We start from the raw sequence: 21,916 nt of genomic DNA, 5'->3' as shown, positions 1-21,916 counted from the left end.
GGGGCTATAGGGTAGGACCATAGGTTTAAATGGGTTGCTGTCTGGATCTGAGCCATTGTGTGACATTCCCTTTAAGAGGGTCCAAAGTGACATGTAAATGTAAAAAATGTTGACAGGTTCATATAAAAATGATATGAAAGTATTTCCGTAGTAAGTCTGATAAGGAAATGTAGTTGTACTGACTCAACTAACTGATGGTGAGGATGACCGTTGTCTGATATTGTCCCGGTGGAGAGGTGTACTGTACCTATAGGGTTGGTGTTGGAGAGAGAGGGGCCTTACTACATTCACATTTTAGTCATTTAGCAGACGTTCTTATCCACAGCGACTTACAGGAGCAATTGGGGTTCAAGTGCCTTGCTCAAGGGCTCATCGGCAGATTTTTCACCTAGTCGGCTCTGGGATTCAAACCAGCGACCTTACCTTTCGGTTACCGGCCCAACGCTCTTAACCGTTAGGCTCCCTGCCGCCCCTCCCCCATCACACAGTAGTGTAATGCAGTAGATTGTAACCTGTTGTGCTTTGTTCAGTGGAGGCGTGCAGGAGGAGAGCAGCACAAGTGTCACCCAGGAGCCCTGCCCAGCCAGATGGGGGGTGTAGAGGGGTGGGGGCCAAAAAGAAGATGCTTAATTAAAATGCAAATGAGCCTGGTGGCCTCTGAAGCCTCTCTCTCTCTCTCTCTCTCTCTCTCTCTCTCTCTCTCTCTCTCTCTCTCTCTCTCTCTCTCTCTCTCTCTCTCTCTCTCTCTCTCTCTCTCTCTCTCTCTCTCTCTCTCTCTCTCTCTCTCTCTCTCTCTCTCTCTCTCTCTCTCTCTCTCTCTCTCTCTCTCTCTCTCTTTGTCTCTCTCTCTCTCTCTCTCTCTCTTTGTCTCTCTCTCTCTCTCTCTCTTTGTCTCTCCCTCTCCCTCTCCCTCTCCCAGTCAGTGAGAAAGGTATCTATCACAGACCATCATGGCTGCCTTCATTATCTATCTAATGAATAATTAGAGCTGCCATTGGGAATTAGTAAATTAGCAGCGTCTCATCTCCTTGGCAGGGATATCACACTGCATGTCAATCAGGCTGAAGGCTGCACAGAGCAGGTGTCCTACCGTGCCTCTGTGGTGCCTGTGTGATGTGTGGCTTCCTGGATCTGAGCCATTGTGAGACATACATTTTAAGAGGGTCCACATCATAGAATTTGCAGTACTAGAATGGACATGAACCTTCTTACAGGGGGATAAAGGTCAGTCATGTTGGTCAGGGAGCCAGTGCTGTCATCAGATATTGTGTCAAATAATGAATTTGAAGGATTTATCTGCACTGCATTTTTGTTCGCTAGCTAGCCAGACAGTTTCAGAGGAATGATTCCACACATTTTTCAAATGAACTGCCAATATGCCAACATTCCAGTCAAACGCAGTCAATCCACAGCCATACTGTACGTAGGCTGAAATCACTTGATGATAGATAGGACTTAGACAAGTTGTAAATGCAACAAGTACCTATATATATATATATCATGTAATAATAATTTAATAGGATCTCTATGGTCTACACTATACTGAATGGTACAGTAACGCCCCTGCATTTTGCTTGGGGAGACCCTGTTAGTTGTGTGTGAGCGTGGATGACTCACACACACACACAGAAGCATATTGTCCTCCTCACCGTTGTTTTGTCAGTGGTAATGACTGAGCGTTCAGGAGAGGCGCCCACAGGGGGGGCTGGGGGGCAGGTTGACATTTATTGGGATGACTCATGTACTGGCAGCTCTGCAGAGTGATCACTAGCTGGCACAGCCACAAAGTCATCACATCTGAGTTTAAACCTCACCCTAATGCCTAACCCTAAATTTAAAGCAAAAAGCATGTTTTTGTTCTTTTTTAATTTTTAAGATATAACCAGTGTTGTAGCTGGCCTATCTAGTGGAAACCACACAGTTCTGCATCCTGGGCAAGACCCATGACAATACACGACAACCTGCGGGAGGGTGGGGGGGAAGAGGGGGAGTGCTACGATTGGCTGGGGCTGGCTGTGACATCCTGCTTCGCAGGCCCTGCTGCCACGGTGATGTGAGGCTGGGGATCGCTGGTGCCTTGCCTGTGGGGAGAGGGGTTGAGGGGGGAGACGAAGGATGAGAGGGGGGGGGGGTTGCTTGTGTACCTCTACCCTTCAGGTCTCGCATTATAAGACCATTCATTGTAGGGAGTGCAGTAAATCTGTAAAATAGTTATGTGTTTTACCTCTTCAGAAATGCCCTGGGGATATGATACGTAGTCATGCCTCTGACTGTCCTCATACAATCTATATGTCCTCATTCGGTCTATAATGTGCTTTGATCAAATTTGTCCTCCTTATATTATGCTGTAGACTTTCTGTTCCTGTTCACAAATGTACCCCCTATAGTCCTTCATGAGGTTAGACAAGGGCGTCATATTAGAACACTGTTCTGACGTTGGATTTCTCGTGATGCTGTTTCATTTTATACTCAGGGCTGTCACTAAACAGCTGTGTGGAAAAACAACATCACTGCCCCCTTCTGGTTCATGGTGGCACAACAGGCCACACAGCATCTCAACCAATGCAGATGAGGAAGTTGAGGATATTGATTGCTTAGCTGATGTATAGATTTGTTCTGCTGATGGTTGATGGCTGGTTGTGTGATTCTGTAGAACCGCCAGCTGCTGAAGGACAGCTTCATGGTGGAGCTGGTGGAGGGAGCCAGGAAGCTCCGTCATGTTTTCCTCTTCACGGACCTGCTGCTCTGCGCCAAGCTCAAGAAACAGATCGGAGGGTAAAATAGACATCTTTCTGTCTATATTTCACTCTTTTTTCCTGTTCTTCTAACATATTCCAGGACATCTATCACAGGACGCCTAGTTAAATAAAGGTTAAATACAAAATAAAATGTTTTTAAACGCTAGGATTTCATATCTCCATCTCTCCCTCTCTTTCTCTGTCTCTCTCTACCCCCCCTCTCTCTCCCTCCTCCCCCCCCCTCTCTTTTTTTCTCTCTCTCTCCTTCTCTACCTTCTTTGTCCCTTCCTCTCGGCAGGAAGAGTCAGCAGTATGATTCCAAGTGGTACATCCCTCTGTCAGACCTGACCTTCCAGAACGCAGATGAGTCAGAGCCTCTGCACATCCCCCAGGTGCCTGACGAGGAGCTGGACGCCATGAAGGTCAAGATCTCTCACATCAAGAGTGAGATCCAGAGAGAGAAGGTATTTCACATACAGTGTTAATGAGCACACACACACACGCGCGCACACACACAGAGACACACACTAATCAGTAAAAATGTAGTTGACAGGTCTTTTGCAAATGTGTTGTCTTTGTCTGTGACCTCCAGAGAGCCAACAAAGGGTCAAAGGTGATTGAACGGTTGAGGAAGAAGCTGTCGGAGCAGGAGTCTCTTCTGCTGCTCACCTCTCCCAGTATGGCCCTCCGAGTACACAACAGGAACGGCAAGGTGAGCCCCCTGTCTTCCTCTTTATCATCGTCAACACCAAAGGATCATCACCATCATCCCTCTTCAGCGTTACAACCATCATCGTCAACCACATCATCATCTTTGATAGGCTGTATCTAAGTTAGGCTGTAGGCTGTATCATATCTAAGTGTGTGCTGTGTTTCAGGGTTACACATTCCTGATGTCATCAGACTACGAGCGGGCCGAGTGGAAGGAGACGATCCGGGAACAACAGAAGAAATGTAGGTGTCCCTCAGCATTCGACTGTTACTGAACTTGCTCTTCACTATCACTCTCTAAGCAATAGGTGTTTGAGTAAGATTAGATGAAGAAGATCGACAACAATGTGACCTGTATTCCATGGTGTGTAGACTTTCTTGATGCATTGAAACCACTAATATTTGCTCACATGCAGCGTTACCTCCCATACTGTACTGTGTGGGTGACTGACCCCTGACCCTTGACCCTGTGGTTGTATGGTCCCTCTCCCAGGCTTCAAGAGCTTCTCCCTGACCTCCATGGAGCTACAGATGTTGACCAACTCCTGTGTGAAGCTGCAGACTGTCCACCACATCCCACTCACCATCAACAAAGAAGGTCAAGGTACCAGATGTTCCTCAATGTTCTGCTCTGAGGTTTTCTGTCAGATGCATCAACTGAAACATTCTCCACATAGGAACAAAACAGACGTTATAACAGTTTGCAGTTTGAAGTGTTTGGTCTCTTTTTAGTTTAGTTTTCTAGAGTGAAGAGAATAGAGTTATTTAGGGTTCTTTATGGTTTCATTCCCCATTCCAATGTGAACCTTCATCTCTCTTCCTTGTGTTTTTCCAGAGGATGAATCGCCTGGCCTCCATGGATTCCTGAATGTAATCGTCCACTCTGCCTCGGGCCTCAAACAGAGCCTGAGTGAGTGTCCCTACTCCTCGGAAGGGCCTTCATACCGGACATAGTGTACAGGAGTAATAACAAAGGCATTAGGTTACGTTCCAAATGGCACCCTATTTCCTTCATAGGGCACTACTTTTGACCAGGGCCCATAGGGCTCTATAGGGAATAGGGTGCCATTTGGGACGATACCCCTTACTCTAAGCTTACTGGAGCTACCGCTGTTCTGTAGCACAGGCATAAACATTAAACACACCGGTTCTGGTAAACGTCATAGAATTTGAACGAGGTTACTGATAGCACAGAAGTTTAAACATATGTTCAATATATATTTCATGTGTTATTACATTGTTCTCAGCGACATTAGTAGGCGTAACTATGAGGACAGTTCATTTACAGAGCTCACATTGAGAAATGTCCCTGACCAAAATGGCAGATTTTGCTAGGATGTGTTCTATTTAATTCTGTGGGGTATCGTCATAGAGACCACCGCTAGTGCTATTCTTTTGGGCGAATCTAACTGTGACTGCGTCTTCTCCTCTCAGATCTGTACTGCACGTTAGAGGTGGACTCCTTTGGCTACTTTGCGAACAAAGCCAAGACGCGGGTGTATCGGTACACCACAGAGCCCAAATGGAACGAGGTAGGAACTTCTACTGTTATTACCCAACATATGCAGAGTACAGCATCGGCATTTTTTACTACCAAGGCCATGACATCTGGTGTTGTGGCGTAAGTGTCTTAATGAGAATGCCTGTATGGCCTCTTCAGTAAGGAGGAGCAGGAGGTAGAGAGCCCAACTGGAGCAGATGTTTCGCATCCAAGCACACACACACACACACACACACACACACACAGTCAGAGCTGAACACCGCAAACACAAAGAGCTTGTGCGTCATGAGCTATGAGAACGCGCACGACAGCTTTGAGACACAATCAGCGAATTTGTTCATCTGCAGCAGGAATGTTCCACCAGGCTCAAGGAACTGCTGCGGCCTCTGCTGCTTAATTAATTTGCTCAGTAAAGTGGAAATAGTGTTAGCTAATGAGGAGCTTCTGATGACGACTCGTGTCTGTGGAAATGTTCACGGAATGCGTTGCGACCTGAACCATGTGGAAACCATATGCAGGGTGTTCTTTTACGTAATTAACGGGAATCTCCATCAGCGGTCCAGTCTGCTGTTCACAATGCGTTTACATCTACAGCATTTAACTGCTAACGTATACAGACCAACACTATAGAGTATCTCTTGGAAGAGACTTTCATGCCAAATACTTAACTACCAATGTAAAGATAAACTGCATCTCTGCTTCTGCCTGCCCCCTTATCAGAGTCCCACATTAGGTTGGCTTCATCTTCACCTGTCCTGAAACCCCTAATTCTTTACCGTGGTCCTTTGAGAAATGACCGTAAAGCCTCTTTAGACTATGTGGTTTTGGTGTGCAGATAGGCCCCATAAATCTATGTGATTTCTGTGGCATTTTCTCTCGCTCTCTTTCTCTCTCGCTCGCTCGTTTTCTCTCGCTCTCTTTCTCTCTCGCTCGCTCATTTTCTCTCTCTCTCTCGATCTCTTGCTACTCTTTCTTTCTCTCTCTCGCTACTCTTTATCACGTTTCAGGTAAGACCCAAATGCAGACTGTGTTGAAGTAAAAATGTTTTTTACAGCAACAGGGGCAGGCAAACGACAGGTCAAGGCAGGCAGGGGTCGATAATCCAGAGTAGTGGGGCAAAGGTACAGGACGGCAGGCAGACTCGGGGTCAGGGCGGGCAAAAAAGGTCAAAACCGGGAAAAACAGGAACAATCAAGAGACAGGAACAGAGGGAAAAACGCTGGTAGGCTTGACGAAACAAAACGAATTGGCAACAGACAAACAGAGGACACAGGTATAAATACACAGGGGATAATGGGGAAGATGGGCGACACTTTGAGGGAGGTGGAGACAAGCACAAAGACAGGTGAAACAGATCAGGGCGTGACACTTTCTCGCTCTCTTCCCTCTTCCCTCTCGCTCTCTTCCCTCTCTTTCTCTCTCTCTCTCTGTACTCCAGGAGTTTGAGATAGACCTGGAGGGCTCTCAGACTCTGAGGCTGCTGTGTTATGAGAAGAGCTACAACAAGACCAAGCAGATCAAAGAGGATGGAGACAGCACCGACCGCATCATCGGCAAAGGACAGATCCCGGTACGTTTCTGAGTCAACGTAACGCTGTAACGTCACCATGGCGACATAGCCAGATAACGTTATGGTTATGCCAGTGTGGTGTGATTGTTGTCTGAATGTCCTAGATGTGGACTGGACACTGCTGAGTGCTCTGCTGATTCACTTAATGAATTCACTTATTATGTGAGTAGTAGGATAGACTGTCTACAGTGACTAGATGTGTTTTAGAGGAATTTAAAATAGACTTATCTTAGAGGGTAAAGTGTCAGTAACCCATCCTGACCCTGTTTGAATCAGGGTCCATAATTCATGTGTTCAACCTGACCTGGTAACCATGTCTCTCCCGAGAAGGCTCTCTCACTTTCAATTGTAAATGTATGTGTACACGCACGTTTTTTTTGCTTGTGGGTTTTGAGGGATGGAGTACTCTATAGGGGGCCCACTGGTATGGGCTTTGTGTACATAGCCCGTTTTGTTTCAAGGAAAGGCAGGTAGCCTTGGTTAGTGTTTCAGAGCCATGGGGCCTCTGCTTTGATCTGGTCTACTCCTGGGGGGTTTACTGTTCCCTGTTCCCCTCCCCCACTTGGCCAGCTGTGTGTGTGTGTGTGTGTGTGTGTGTGTGTGTGTGTGTGTGTGTGTGTGTGTATGTATGTATGTATGTATGTGTGTATGTATGTATGTATGTATGTATGTATGTATGTATATGAAAACCTTTCAGTATTCAGTGGTGTCCAATAACAATATACGTTTACCGGACCTGGGGCAGTCTTGTAGGGTGACGTTGACCCTAAACACTGATCTTGGGTCAGTTTAGCATTTTCCCCACTAATGGTTAAAATTATGAATGGGGGAGGTAGCTGAGCCTATATCTGTACCTATGGGGAATCCATACCCCAGAGCAGAGGGAGTTATGATGCCTGAACCCAGGTAGTTTCTCTCTGGTTTGTCGCTTGCTCGTTAAACAAAGCTAAAAATGTGGGAATACGGCTCCCTCTAGTGGTTGCCACGGTAACTGGGATGAGTATCGCCATGCCAACAACGATGGTGGTTCAACACAGAATCGTCCCATACCCCAGTCTGTACATACTGTACCACCCACACCACACGTGTTTGTTCGAGTAGCGCCGGGCTCTCTCCTACTCTGATCTATGTGCTGTGTTCCTCAGTAGTCTTATAATACACCGCTTACATCTGGTCCACACAGAAACACACACAGCTTACATCTGGTCCACACAGAAACACACACCGCTTACATCTGGTCCACACAGAAACACACACAGCTTACATCTGGTCCACACAGAAACACACACCGCTTACATCTGGTTCACACAGAAACACACACAGCTTACATCTGGTCCACACAGAAACACACACAGCTTACATCTGGTTCACACAGAAACACACACAGCTTACATCTGGTTCACACAGAAGCACACACAGCTTACATCTGGTCCACACAGAAACACACACAGCTTACATCTGGTCCACACAGAAACACACACAGCTTACATCTGGTTCACACAGAAACACACACCGCTTACATCTGGTTCACACAGAAACACACACCGCTTACATCTGGTCCACACAGAAACACACACCGCTTACATCTGGTCTACACAGAAACACACACCGCTTACATCTGGTTCACACAGAAACACACACTGCTTACATCTGGTCCACACAGAAACACACACCGCTTACATCTGGTCCACACAGAAACACACACAGCTTACATCTGGTCCACACAGCTTACATCTGGTTCACACAGAAACACACACAGCTTACATCTGGTCCACACAGAAACACACACAGCTTACATCTGGTTCACACAGAAACACACACAGCTTACATCTGGTCCACACAGAAACACACACAGCTTACATCTGGTCCACACAGAAACACACACAGCTTACATCTGGTCCACACAGAAACACACACAGCTTACATCTGGTCCACACAGAAAGACACACAGCTTACATCTGGTTCACACAGAAACACACACCGCTTACATCTGGTTCACACAGAAACACACACCGCTTACATCTGGTCCACACAGAAACATACACCGCTTACATCTGCTCTACACAGAAACACACACCGCTTACATCTGGTTCACACAGAAACACACACTGCTTACATCTGGTCCACACAGAAACACACACCGCTTACATCTGGTCCACACAGAAACACACACAGCTTACATCTGGTCCACACAGAAACACACACCGCTTACATCTGGTCCACACAGAAACACACACAGCTTACATCTGGTCCACACAGAAACACACACAGCTTACATCTGGTCCACACAGAAACACACACAGCTTACATCTGGTCCACACAGAAACACACACAGCTTACATCTGGTTCACACAGAAACACACACAGCTTACATCTGGTTCACACAGAAACACACACAGCTTACATCTGGTTCACACAGAAACACACACAGCTTACATCTGGTTCACACAGAAACACACACAGCTTACATCTGGTTCACACAGAAACACACACAGCTTACATCTGGTTCACACAGAAACACACACAGCTTACATCTGGTTCACACAGAAACACACACAGCATACATCTGGTTCACACAGAAACACACACAGCAGGACGCCGTGTTGCCATAGCTGAGCGGCTTAGTATGAAAGTCCCAACAGATGATTCATTCATGTATTCATTTAACCTTTATTTTGACACGGAGCCCTGGATGCACATCAATACACACTATTCAGATCAACTTTTCATCCAAACACGCGAGGTGGGCATGTGGCGCACTGGGCTTGGCCAATGGGGGGGGGGGGGGGGAGTCAAGGTGGAGTCAATGGAGAACAGAGGGGAGGAGACAGAGAGGCGCAGAGGGAGGGGCTTGTTATCCTGAAATGCAAATCCACACCTGTGTGTATGAGAACGTACTTTAGCTGGCGATCCTGACACACACACACACATTCCTCAGAGCGAGCGATTCAGGTGTGTGTTGGGTGAAACAGAACTTTCCCTGGATCACTGGAGATCATTGTGGACGGGGCTGAGTTAGGCTACACACTGGGACTGGACGCAGAGAGACTGGGACACACACCATGCGGAGGCTACAGCTCTACTGACGGAGGAACAGCACAGAAAACAAGGAGAAGAGGAGGAGAGAAGAAGGGCAGTATGGGCCTGACGGGAGCGTCTACCACCAACTCCCTGAATCTACAGAACTTGCACACTAGACTTTCTCAGTCTTTGTCAGTCTCTCGACACAGAAAGCCATGACAGGTGAAGTAGCTGAGGACAGAGGAGATGGGGTGCAAGGAAAGGCCTGCACTCTATTTGCCAGACACTGCAGCAGGGTCAGTGTGGAGGGCAGTAGGGAGAGGGGAAAGGAGGTCCCTGGCCTGGGGTGAAGGGAGAAGTATACGCAGTGCCCTGCTGAGAGGCACAGTAACCCTCCTCACTGTACAATGACTAATGTCCGATGTTTTTTTTTTTTTTTAATAAATTTTATCCCATTTTCTCCCCAATTTTCGTGGTATCCAATCGCTAGTAATTACTATCTTGTCTCATCGCTACAACTCCCGTACGGGCTCGGGAGAGACGAAGGTCGAAAGCCATGCATCCTCCGAAGCACAACCCAACCAAGCCGCACTGCTTCTTAACACAGCGCGCCTCCAACCCGGAAGCCAGCCGCACCAATGTGTCGGAGGAAACACCGTGCCCCCTTGGTTAGCGCGCACTGCGCCCGGCCCGCCACAGGAGTCGCTGGAGCGCGATGAGACAAGGATATCCCTACCGGCCAAACCCTCCCTAACCCGGACGACGCTATGCCAATTGTGCGTCGCCCCACGGACCTCCCGGTCGCGGCCGGCTGCGACAGAGCCTGGGCGCGAACCCAGAGACTCTGGTCTCTGGGTTCACTGCGATGCAGTGCCCTAGACCACTGCGCCACCCGGGAGGCCCCCTAATGTCCGATGGTTTGACAGAAACAAATCATGTACGGGGAGGGGAACAGGCAACTGTGTGTGTGTTTGCTTTTGTTGTCCACATTCCAGCGACAGACAGCCCATGTTAGCCGTACTTTAAGTTTGCGCAGTGACATGCAGATCACCTTTGGCTCAACCCCGTACAGGCAAGGATTCCTTGTCCTTTGACTTTTTTGATGTGACCGTGCGTATTTTCCTCTGTTGAACTGTTACGGACCGAGAGAGAGACCTTCTCTGTACCCTACCAGTGTACTGTTACTGTACTGGCTCAGGAGATTGAAATGATTCAATTAAGTGCTGGGAACATGATCCAGCGCTGCATGTGATCAGATGGAGCTTAGCCAAGATGGGGATGAGGGAGAAAGGTACACGATGAACTGTGGGTGGGTGTGGTGTCTGTGTGGTGTGGTGTGGTACGGTGTGCCCGGCTTAACTCAGTCCAGATGGCAGGATCTGTTTCTCTGCTTGTCCAGAGTGGACAGGAGGACAGTTAGCTGACTAATGCAGGAGGTGATAGGGGCCAGATTTGCTGACCAACTGAAACCTGAGGTTGCACTTGATAACACGTTATAACGTCACTGTGTGGAGAAAATGATAAACAATTGGTGTATTCAGTTCTAGGGAAGACGTCAGCCTAAAGGTATTGTTTATGAGTCTTGGTGTCTGTGTGTATTGGTGTCTGTGTGTATTGGTGTTTATGAGTCTTGGTGTCTGTGTGTATTGGTGTTTATGAGTCTTGGTGTCTGTGTGTATTGGTGTACTAACCTTGGATTTTCTTCTGGCTTTGCTCCATCCAGCTGGATCCGCAGACGCTTCAAGGCAAAGACTGGCAGAGGACGCTTATCCCCATGAACGGGGTGAGTGTGTTAGTGTGTCAGCCCCGTTAAACGGACGAGTCTGTGTTTGTGCCATGCCATGTGATCCTTTAAATGTGTGTTTCTTGTCATACTTAGCCATTTCTTGTCAGTGTAAACGGGTTTAGACTGTCATTTAATCCGTCTCTCTCGGCTCCAGATCGAAGTGAAGCTCTCTATGAAGTTCACCAGCCGGGAGTTCAGTCTGAAGAAGATGCCGTCACGGAAACCCATGGGCGTGTTCGGAATCAAGATCTCCACGGTGACCAAGTGAGTTCAATAGCCCCCTCATATAAATATACCCCGGAACACACTCCCCGACCACCTGGCCATCTATACAGTAACCATGGAGAAAGCCTGCCATAAGACAGCTGGAGAATGCAAGTGACCCAAGTGAATGTCACAGCCTAATCTAAGAACCAGAGAATCTCTCTGAAAGGAGGAGGGAGAAGATAGAATGGGGGGAGAGGGGGGGGGGGGGGGGGGGGGCAGATGGACAGGACCCCATGTTGAGATTGTAAGCCTCTCATCCCAGATAATCCAAACTACATTCCCGTGTCACTATTCACTCCCCCAGGTACAAGCCCTGGTCAGGAACTGACCCGTTACCCTTCTCCTTTAGTATACTAAGAGAACACAAACATTGTTTCTGGTGTACAGCTGGCAAAGCTTCTGTCAAGCCACTGATTAGAGTGGTCTCTGTCTGCGTCCCAAATGGCACCTCCTCCTTATACAGTGTACTACTGTTGACCTGGTCAAAAGAGAGACTCTGTGATTTTAGGGAAGGTAAATGTTATTGACAAGATGTCAACTCACACAGTCTCCCATAGATGGAAAAAACGATTTTCCTACTTGCATTTCTCCTTGTGGACACTGCTCTGAGGTTGTCAACAGAGAATAAAGAGAGGGAGAGGGGTAAATAGGGACCATGAAAGAAGGGGTGAAGGGACATTCAGATAGAGTGCAATATGTAGTTAAACAGTAAGGGGCAGTTGAGGCAAAGATAGTGGATAAAGAAAGATAGTTCACTCAGGCTGTTTACCATTGAAAAAAATGGCCAGTTCCTGTCTACTTAAGGGAGTGGCTCTCCCATAGACACCAATGTGATAGCAGCTGGGTCTGGTCTACTTAGTTCATTGACTTCCATTGAAACAGAAACAATTAGGGAGTGGGATATCTCGCTTCCTCTTCCGTCTCTGGTTGAGGCCAGGCTTATGGCCAATGTTGGTGAGTGATGCTAATTTGATTGCTGGTAACGAGCGGACTAATAAGGTTTAACAGCAGAACCAATTAAGGCTGTAGAGACAACAGGCCCCCAATAACACCAACAGAGAGCCACCACCATCACTACTGGACCTTAGAACAACTACATAGTCACACAGGGCTGCCTGCCAGCTCAACCTGCACATTTGTTGTACATGAACCCACAACAAAACACACAGTGGTAATTGTGCATTTTGTATCCATAATAATTAATGAACATGATAAAGTACACAGCCGATGTGTTTATATTTACAGTACAGTACAGTACACACGTTATTGTCAGTGGGAATATACAGTACCAGTCAAAGGTTTGGACACACCTACTCATTCAAGGGTTTTTATTTATTTTTTACTCTTTCCTACATTGTAGAATAATAGTGAAGACATCAAAACTATGAAATAACACATATGGAATCATGTAGTAACCAAAAAAGTGTTAAACAAATTAAAATATAGTTTAGATTTTAGATTCTTCAGAGTAGCCACCCTTTCTTTGCCTTGATGACAGCTTTGCACACTCTTGGCATTCTCTCAACCAGTTTCACCTGGAATGCTTTTCCAACAGTCCTGAAGGAGTTCCCACATATGCTGAGCACTTGTTGGCTGCTTTTCCTTCACTTTGCAGTACAACTCATCCTAAACCATCTCAATTTGGTTGAGGTCAGGTGATTGTGGAGGCCAGGTCATCTGATTCAGCCCTCCATCACTCTCCTTCTTGATAGCCCTTACACAGCCTGGAGGTATGTTGGGTCATTGTCCTGTTGAAAAACAAACCAGATGGGATGGCGTATCGCTGCAGAATGCTGTGGTAGCCATGCTGGTTAAGTATGCCTTGAATTCTAAATAAATCACAGACAGTGTCACCAGCAAAGCACCCCCACACCATCACATCTCCTCCTCCATGCTTCACAGTGGGAACCACACATGCGGAGATCATCCGTTCACCTACTCAACGTCTCACAAAGACATGGCGTTTGGAACCAAAAATCTCTAATTTGGACTCATCAGACCAAAGGACAGATTTCCGCCGGTGTAATGTCCATTGCTCGTGTTTCTTTGCCCAAACAAGTATCTTATTATTATTGGTGTCCTTTAGTAATGGTTTCTTTGCAGCAATTCGACCATGAAGGCCTGATTCACACAGTCTCCTCTGAACAGTTGATGTTCAGATGTGTCTGTTACTTGAACTCTGTGAAGCATTTATTTGGGCTGCAATCTGAGGTGCAGTTAACTCTAATGAACGTATCCTCTGCAGCAGAGGTAACTCTGGGTCTTCCTTTCCTGTGGTGGTCCTCATGAGATCCAGTTTCATCATAGCGCTTGATGGTTTTTGCGACTGCACTTCAAGAAACTTTCAAAGTTCTTGAAATGTTCCGTATTAACTGACCTTCATGCCTTAAAGTAATGATGGACTCTAATTTCTCTTTGCTTATTTGAGCTGTTTTTGCCATAATATGGACTTGGTCTTTTACCAAATAGGGCTATATTCTGTATACCATTCCTACCTTGTCACAACACAACTGATTGGCTCAAATGCATTAACTTTTAACAAGGCACATCTATTAATTGAAATGCATTCCAGGTGACTACCTCATGAAGCTGGTTGAGAGAATGCCAAGAGTGTGCAAAGCTGTCATCAAGGCAAACGTGGCTACTTTGAAGAATCTCAAATATAAAATAGATTTTGATTTGTTTAACACTTTTTTGGTTACTACATGATTCCATATGTGTTATTTCATCGTTTTGATGTCTTCACTATTATTCTACAATGTAGAAAATAGTCCAAATAAATAAAAACTCTGGAATGAGTAGGTGTGTCCAAACTTTTGACTGGTACTGTATGTTGTTATTGTTTTAATAATTGCACAAACATTTTTTGGATACTAACACAGTTAAAGATGCAATTTGTGTGCAACCTATGCATCCAACAGAAAAACTCTTTGGTGTGTGTGTGTGTGTGTGTGTGTGTCATTGTGTATGTATCCCCATGCCCTCTGGTATGCCATTCCTTAATTGTGTGTTTCCCCATGCCAGACGGGAGCACTCCAAGGTGCCCTACATCGTCAGACAGTGTCTGGAGGAGATTGAGCGGAGGGGGATGGAGGAGGTGGGCATCTACCGGGTCTCAGGGGTGGCTACAGACATCCAGGCCCTGAAGGCTGCCTTTGACACCAGTGAGTACCAACACCTTACTTTCCCCTGACTCTCCCTCTCAGTAGAGCCCTGGATGTGAGAATGGGCTACAGTATAGCATATAGCATACTCTGTGGACGTTCTGTAGCTTGGTGGAACCAACCTTGATACGTGAAGCGAGATAGAACATTGAATGCAGCCATCAGTCTGGTTCCATCAGACTAGCCTCTCTGTGCACTCCCTTGTAAATTCAAGTCTGTTGGACTGACTACTATAAAATCCATGTGTCCTACCCTGCTGTTTCCCCTAGGTGAACTTCTGATTATGCTGCTCCGTTTTTGGGAATCATGGGTACATTTTCTGGTTTTGCAAAAAAAAAGACTAAAAGAGTTTGTGCTTAACCCAGTTTTCTTTCTTAATTTAGATTTACTAATTCCTATGTGTGGGTGTGAGCTTGTGTGTCTGTGCATTTGTGTGAGTACGTATGTGTGTGGTGGTTTCTGTGATTACGACATATACAGCTTGCTTTGGGGAGCATGTTGTGTCCTCGGCCAGTGTCTATCTGCCAACGAACTGAGGCGCAGTGTGATTTTAGTGAATGCCTGAAATGCCTGACGGCTATCCGTCTCCCGCTCCGATGTTGCCATGGCTACACTTTCTGCCTGTCTTCCTGAGCTCTGCCGTCTTTCCCACAGACAACAAAGACGTGTCTGTGATGATGAGTGAGATGGATGTGAACGCCATCGCCGGGACTCTGAAGCTGTACTTCAGGGAGCTGCCAGAACCCCTCTTCACTGATGACCTGTACCCCAACTTCGCAGGAGGCATTGGTTAGTCACATGCCTTTGACCGGGCCAACAGCCACTTCTACCATTATCATATTATCGTGGTATAACTCAGCACTCAGGTTAATGTGTGAATGTCGGTCTCTCTTTCTGCAGCCCTGTCTGACAGCGTTGCCAAAGAGAGTTGCATGCTGAATCTACTGTTGTCGCTGCCAGAACCCAATCTGGTTACATTCCTCTTCCTGCTGGATCACTTGAAGAGGTACACACAGACACCCACACAGACATCGAGCTACACTTAGACACACACAAGCATTTAGAGACAAGCCGATCCCAAGCAAACAAGCAGATGCTAAACTCCTTATTTGTTTGAGTAACAGAGGGATTGTTATGTCCTTTCACGTGGTGTGTTACCATGAACCACCATTCACCCTCGGTCTCTCCCCGCTCCCCAGGGTGGCTGACAAGGAGAGCATCAACAAGATGTCCCTCCACAACCTGGCCACAGTGTTTGGCCCCACCCTGCTGCGGCCTGCAGAGAAGGACAGCAAGATCCCCACCAATCCCACGCAGCCTATCAGCATGGGAGACAGCTGGTCCCTGGAGGTCATGTCACAGGTAGGTGATATAGTCTGTCTCTCTCTCCTCTCTCTTCCCCACCTCAATCTCTCTCTCCCCATCCCTCTTCTTTGGTATCATCGTCCCTCTCACTGTCGGTCTGTCCCCCCAGGTCCAGGTGTTGCTGTACTTCCTCCAGCTGGAGACCATCCCCACGCCGGACAGTAAGCGTCAGAGCATCCTCTTCTCCACCGAAGTGTAGAGGGTTCCACAGGGAGAGAGAGGGTGCGATAGAGACTCAAACCGAGTCTACAGTACAGTATGTCCATTTGGGAAGGCTACTGAGAGTGAGAATGGCCCTAGCTGGACTGGACTCCAGTAGGAGATTTCTTCGCCGCTGATTCTGGACATATCCTGCAGAGGGCGCCACCACCCCCTCCAAGAACAAGAGGTTGACACCAGTACCACACATCTGATGATGATAATGCATTATTACATCACACCCAATAGCCAGTGTGACTCTCTGTGCCTCACTGACGCAACATATTCTCCTCTCCTCCTCGCTCTGTCTTTTCGCTCTCATGTCAAAGCTCCACAGCTTGTGTACGGTGTCTGGAATGAATGCCACTACTGGACATGCCTGCTGTAACCACGAATTAAACACTTAAATTTGATACTGATAAGCATGTAGGGGAAAAGAGTGTCCCAGGTAATGGTTTATTTTTTTTGGTATCGGCTCCTGCTTGGTAAGCAGAGAAACAGCTATTGTGTAACTTATGACAGATTCTGTGATTTCTCATCACACTTTTGGGCTTCTCCACTTTAAGTTATTGTTGTGGAAGGTCATTCTCAATTCTTCTCGATTTAGTTTGAAGACTTATACAGGCAAAGCAGAAATCCAATGCTTTTATTGTTTTCGTTTTGTACTGTATGCCTCTTCAGAAATAGCCAGATTGTGATGGACATCACATACACAGTATATTTGTTTTTGGACAATTATGAAGGCAAGAGCCTGCGCAGCGTTTTGTTTAGCCATCTCAAATGTTTGAGTTATTTCTTAATCCACCGCTGAAGAGATTCAATCCGTATGTTTTACACGTGATACATTGGGACCACAATGCTTAATAGGGTTATGTTGAAAAGGGGACATCTGGGTCCTCTGAAGAGGTTCTGATAGGAACATCCAGAGCTGCCAGGATCACCACACAGTTGTCCCAGGAATCCAAAACTCACACACACAACAACAAAAAGTGTATACAAGGTTAACAAACCTTGGACAAACACAGAGAGACTGCAAGAAAAGGAACAGTTGACAGAAACAGATGATCTTTCTATAGATTATTATAGGACTGCCAACAGTTTGGATCATAAAGCAATTCTATCTAGTTGTGTTGTTTGTGTCTCAAGTAGTCCTTATTTTAAATATCCAGGAAGCAATATATTTTCTAACATAGGATTTTGTCTGCGTTCATATCTTTGGTCCGGAGATGTCATAGGAGATCTAGCATAAATAATCTGTTGTTTGGCATTTTTTTTAAACACAATTGTATTTACAGATAAATTATTTACATAATCCTAAAGCTGTAATTTTTGTATTTTACTTATTTTAACAGTGTAATAATCATTGATATGAGCATAATTTATTCTGAGGGAGGGGGCCAGATACAACATCTGTTTGTTCCAATTTGATGAAGAAAGTGGTATAGGTTTCAGCCTTGAGTCCTGGGGTGATGGGAGATCATATCCTGCCTATGTAACCAGGATGTAGCCTTGTTGTGGGAATAACTGCAGTTTTGTCCAGCCTTTTGTTAGCCATTTATCCATCATGAAGGTAACACTACCTCTATGATTTTGAATGCTGCTGTGGAAATGTCACAACCTCTCTTCATCTGTTGGGTAACCTTCCCAGTGAGTGTCCTAGTCCACCACCACCGACCCTGAAATCTTGCAGTGTTACTGAAGTAGTAAACAAAACAATACATTTAGTAGTATACAGTACATACAATAACGTGTTTCCTCTTGTCAACTGTCTCTGTGGTCTTGTAAAAGTAATTCTCATGTAAACAAAGGTAATTTGCCTATTTCAAATTGGTTGTTTTGATTTGCAGGCGCTCTACATTTTTGTCTAAAGTTAACCATTCTTTTGCTTTTATGAAAGATTACTTGTTTATCCTCTTTTCAATGAAGGTGACCTATCCTATTTTCATCAATACTGTGGTGGGTGTTTGGACAGCTGTCTTAAACCGTCCCCTAGACCCCTCCACCCATTGTCTGCCTGATAGTAACCCACAAAAGGGACCTGGAAAAGAAAATGCTCTTTTATTTTGTTCAGAAAAAAAAAGAGAAGATTATATTAGTAGAGTTTTAATTTCAGTACCTTGATTTAACATGCAGGCATGTTTGATTACATTTATTTTCTTCACTATGTTGTCATCTATAGTGAGTTCCGAAAGTATTGGGACAGCGACACATTTGTTGTTGTTATGGCTCTGTACTCCAGTACTTTAGATTTGAAATGATACAATGACCATGAGGTTAAAGTGCAGACTGTCAGCATTGATTTGAGGGTATTTTTTATCCATATCAGGTGAACTTTATAGAAATTACTGCACTGTTTGTATATAGTCCACCCATTTTAGGGGACAAAAATATTGGGACAAATTCACTTATGTATATTAAAGTAGTCAAAAGTTAAGTATATATTTAGTCCCATATTCATTGCACGCACTTATTACATCAAGCTTGTGACTCAAAACATGTGTTGAATGCATTTGCTGTTTGTTTTGGTTGTTTCAGATTATTTTGTGACCAATATAAATGAATGGTAAATAATGTATTGTGTCATTTTGGAGTCACTTTTATTGTAAATAAGAATAGAATATGTTTCTAACCACTTCTACATTGTGGATGCTACCATGATTACGGACCATCCTGAATTAAAAGCATCCACATTAATGTAGAAGTGTTTAGAAACATATTCTATTCTTATTTACAATAAAAGTGACTCCAAAATGACACAATACATTATATACCATTCATTTCTATTGGGTACAAAATGTCCTGTAATTACTAAACGGTTCAGCCAATATGGATGAAAATACCCTAAAATTAAAGCTGACAGTCTGCACTTTAACTTCATAGTCATTGTATCATTTCAAATCCAAAGTGCTGTATTACAGAGCCAAAACAACAACACAAAGCTCACTGTACTTGTTGTTGTCATGTTGGGCCGCAGGATGTGTTTTGGTTCTGATAAAGAAGCTTAAAATAGGTTATAATGTTTCATGCTGGCTGACAAATTGTTAACAAGAAACGTGTTTAGTTGACTAACTCAAGAGACTGTACTACTCTCTACGCTACTGAGATTTCATGAAGGACTCCTACATTTTGAAGTTAGCGGAGACATTTCTGGCAGTTTTGACTGTAGTCAGTACAGTAGGTAGTGTAAAATCTGGCATTTGTGAGTGTGTGGTTGTGTATGCAAGCATTCATGCCCACACATGTGTGAGTGAGTGAATGAATTAATGGGACAATTATTTACTGTATAAAAAAGGGAATTAAGACATGTTTCAAATCCTGACTTAACCATATGTTAACATATCAACTAACTCAGTTCCGGTTAATAGCCATAGTCATAATTTTTAACAACACATTTTTGGCCTAATGTATCCTCACATATCCCACACACATGTAACTGTACATGGAGGAAGCCATTAGCTATGAGAGAGAAAGGCAGTGCATTGACCATTCATTTGGATCGCTTTGATCTACATAATTAGTGTTTAATGTGCACTGTTCTGCTCCATTGTGCCTCCACGCTATAGCTTTTATTCAGGATGTATGCCGTGGGTTTCAATATGTCATTGGAATTGCTGTTAGGAGACTTACTGGGTGCTTTAGTCTCCCTTGCCTTTTGAGAAAACCGATATGTCATTCTGGCACATATTTTGAGACCAATACATGACCGTAGAGTTTGGTATCTCCATTCATGGTACTAGCCTGTGTTGGAGATCTCGTCTGAATATTATGATACCAAACTGAGTCCAATTCATTTTTGGAATAAATACGATACTGACAATAGACAAATGCTTAGTCAATAACCCTCACTCTGCCTTAGCTCTGTCTACAATAACAAAATATCTAATTTTCAGCTTTTCTGTTCCAGTTCTGTGTAAAATGAAGTCTACTGTATTTACAGAGTTGAATACCCTCATCTGAAGGAAATGATATTAGTAGTAACTAAGTGGTATCTATACTTGTAGGAGGACACTTTCAAAAATCACTGTCAGTTATATGACTCATATCTAGATCATATCGCTCAAGGCTCTATGCTATGCTGTGTATCGTTAATTTGTAAGATGTCCTTTGTTTTCCAATAACAGCCAAACAGTCTGTAACCACCTGTTGTCCTAACTGTTGCTACAGTATGTATGTATGTATCAACATGTCACTAATCCAGAACATAACCTACTTTGGATGGGCTTGCACTTTCAGTTACTTTTGTTTTTACTCCAGACTGCCCACTGTGATGCATTAGGACATTTTCTGTGTGTAGAAAACCTTTGCAAAGAAAAGGATGAAGGTTCTTTGAGTTTATATGGGTTAGTTATCTCTCTAACCTCGTCTTGTGGTTGTACAATACGTACTGCATCATGCTAGAGACAGTGCTTACATTGGGTTCTTAGGTTTATTTATTGTGGTGTTCATCAAAGTGTGGCCAATAACATTTAGGATGAAACAGTTGAACAATTGGGCTTCAACTGAAAGAGAACTTGGTTATTGATTGTCAGTGTGATACATATCATTTTCTTCATAGGGCTAGTCGCTTCCCTTCTTTCATGAAAAAGTAATATATGGCAACGTAAGATACATTGTTATTCTAAATATGTGGAATGGATTTTAAAGTCTAAAAATATGGAATATATTACTCTATGTATGACTTTAGCATTTCAGTGAATGCATACTGTATGTGGAATGAGTATTATTTCAGTACTTGTAAGGTGTCATGAGCCTGGCAATAGTTTATCATAATTCATGTATTACTCTTTCTTCTTGGGAATATGTTAGATTTATTCCATGTTTTCTAGTTAACTGTATGAGGCTAAAATGGGACTTGCTGGCCATCCACTGAAACAATTGACCTTTTTCTCTTTTTCAAATTAGATTTATTTTCTTCTGGTGAACATACATGTTTTGTTTTGGAGCTGTAAAAGGGATACTGTATTCTGAGGACAATACATGTTTGGAAGGCATTTGCAGCCTCTGTTTGTACAAAAAAATGTTAAATAAAATCTCCAGTATCTATGTAAAAAAAAGTGTCAATGGCTTATATCTTCAAGGCCTAACTGTTGATCCATATTACTAGATTTTAAAGATTGCAGACATATCACCAGTGTCACCACATCACAGATTCACTACATGTCATTATTTTATAAAATTATAAATGTTTCTCAACATCAGCAGAGAAAGCCTGTATTTAGGTAATATATGGCTCTGGCTGGCCCCCTACTTTGTATAATTTCTGCTACCTACCAAAAAGGACAGGGAGGGAGGGAGGGATCTGTCAGGCGACATCTCACAATTCGAAGCCGTAATCGGGTTACTATGGTGCTCTAGGGACCAGGGTTTATTCGTTACGGTCTCCAGGAAGAGTAACGTTAGCTGCTGCTGCTGCTGCAAAAGCTAATGGGGATCCAAAAAAACAAACCGTTTACGGTTTAAGAACCAAACGGAAGCAAACAGAGCTAATGGAATGAAGCGAGGCGGGACCTACCTTAATTTGTCCAATAGAAACTCTCGTTTGCGTTTTCAGTTTGACAACACAATCGGCGTAATGATTACCTCCGTGCTGTGTCG

General features: G+C 44.6%; 1 protein-coding gene across 1 annotated transcript in view; it reads left to right on the top strand.

Moving 5' to 3' along the window:
• Positions 1–18,880, top strand: part of LOC120021894 (breakpoint cluster region protein-like) — a 36,212-nt gene extending 17,332 nt beyond the window's left edge. Inside the window, exons 9-23 of the mRNA XM_038965734.1 lie at positions 2,654–2,775; positions 3,037–3,202; positions 3,331–3,450; positions 3,617–3,692; positions 3,943–4,053; positions 4,285–4,359; positions 4,884–4,981; positions 6,389–6,520; positions 11,265–11,324; positions 11,482–11,591; positions 14,619–14,758; positions 15,413–15,547; positions 15,659–15,764; positions 15,958–16,120; positions 16,233–18,880. Coding sequence (XP_038821662.1) covers positions 2,654–2,775; positions 3,037–3,202; positions 3,331–3,450; positions 3,617–3,692; positions 3,943–4,053; positions 4,285–4,359; positions 4,884–4,981; positions 6,389–6,520; positions 11,265–11,324; positions 11,482–11,591; positions 14,619–14,758; positions 15,413–15,547; positions 15,659–15,764; positions 15,958–16,120; positions 16,233–16,322 — 1,704 coding nt within the window. The 3' untranslated portion in view covers positions 16,323–18,880. The remainder of the gene's footprint in view (positions 1–2,653; positions 2,776–3,036; positions 3,203–3,330; positions 3,451–3,616; positions 3,693–3,942; positions 4,054–4,284; positions 4,360–4,883; positions 4,982–6,388; positions 6,521–11,264; positions 11,325–11,481; positions 11,592–14,618; positions 14,759–15,412; positions 15,548–15,658; positions 15,765–15,957; positions 16,121–16,232) is intronic.
• The last annotated feature ends 3,036 nt before the right edge of the window (positions 18,881–21,916 follow it).

The sequence above is a fragment of the Salvelinus namaycush genome, chromosome 26 (assembly GCF_016432855.1).
Source record: "Salvelinus namaycush isolate Seneca chromosome 26, SaNama_1.0, whole genome shotgun sequence".
Lineage (NCBI taxonomy): Eukaryota > Metazoa > Chordata > Actinopteri > Salmoniformes > Salmonidae > Salvelinus > Salvelinus namaycush.
The sequence above is the reverse complement of the archived record's forward strand: the minus strand, read 5'-3'. Positions and strand labels throughout refer to the sequence as shown.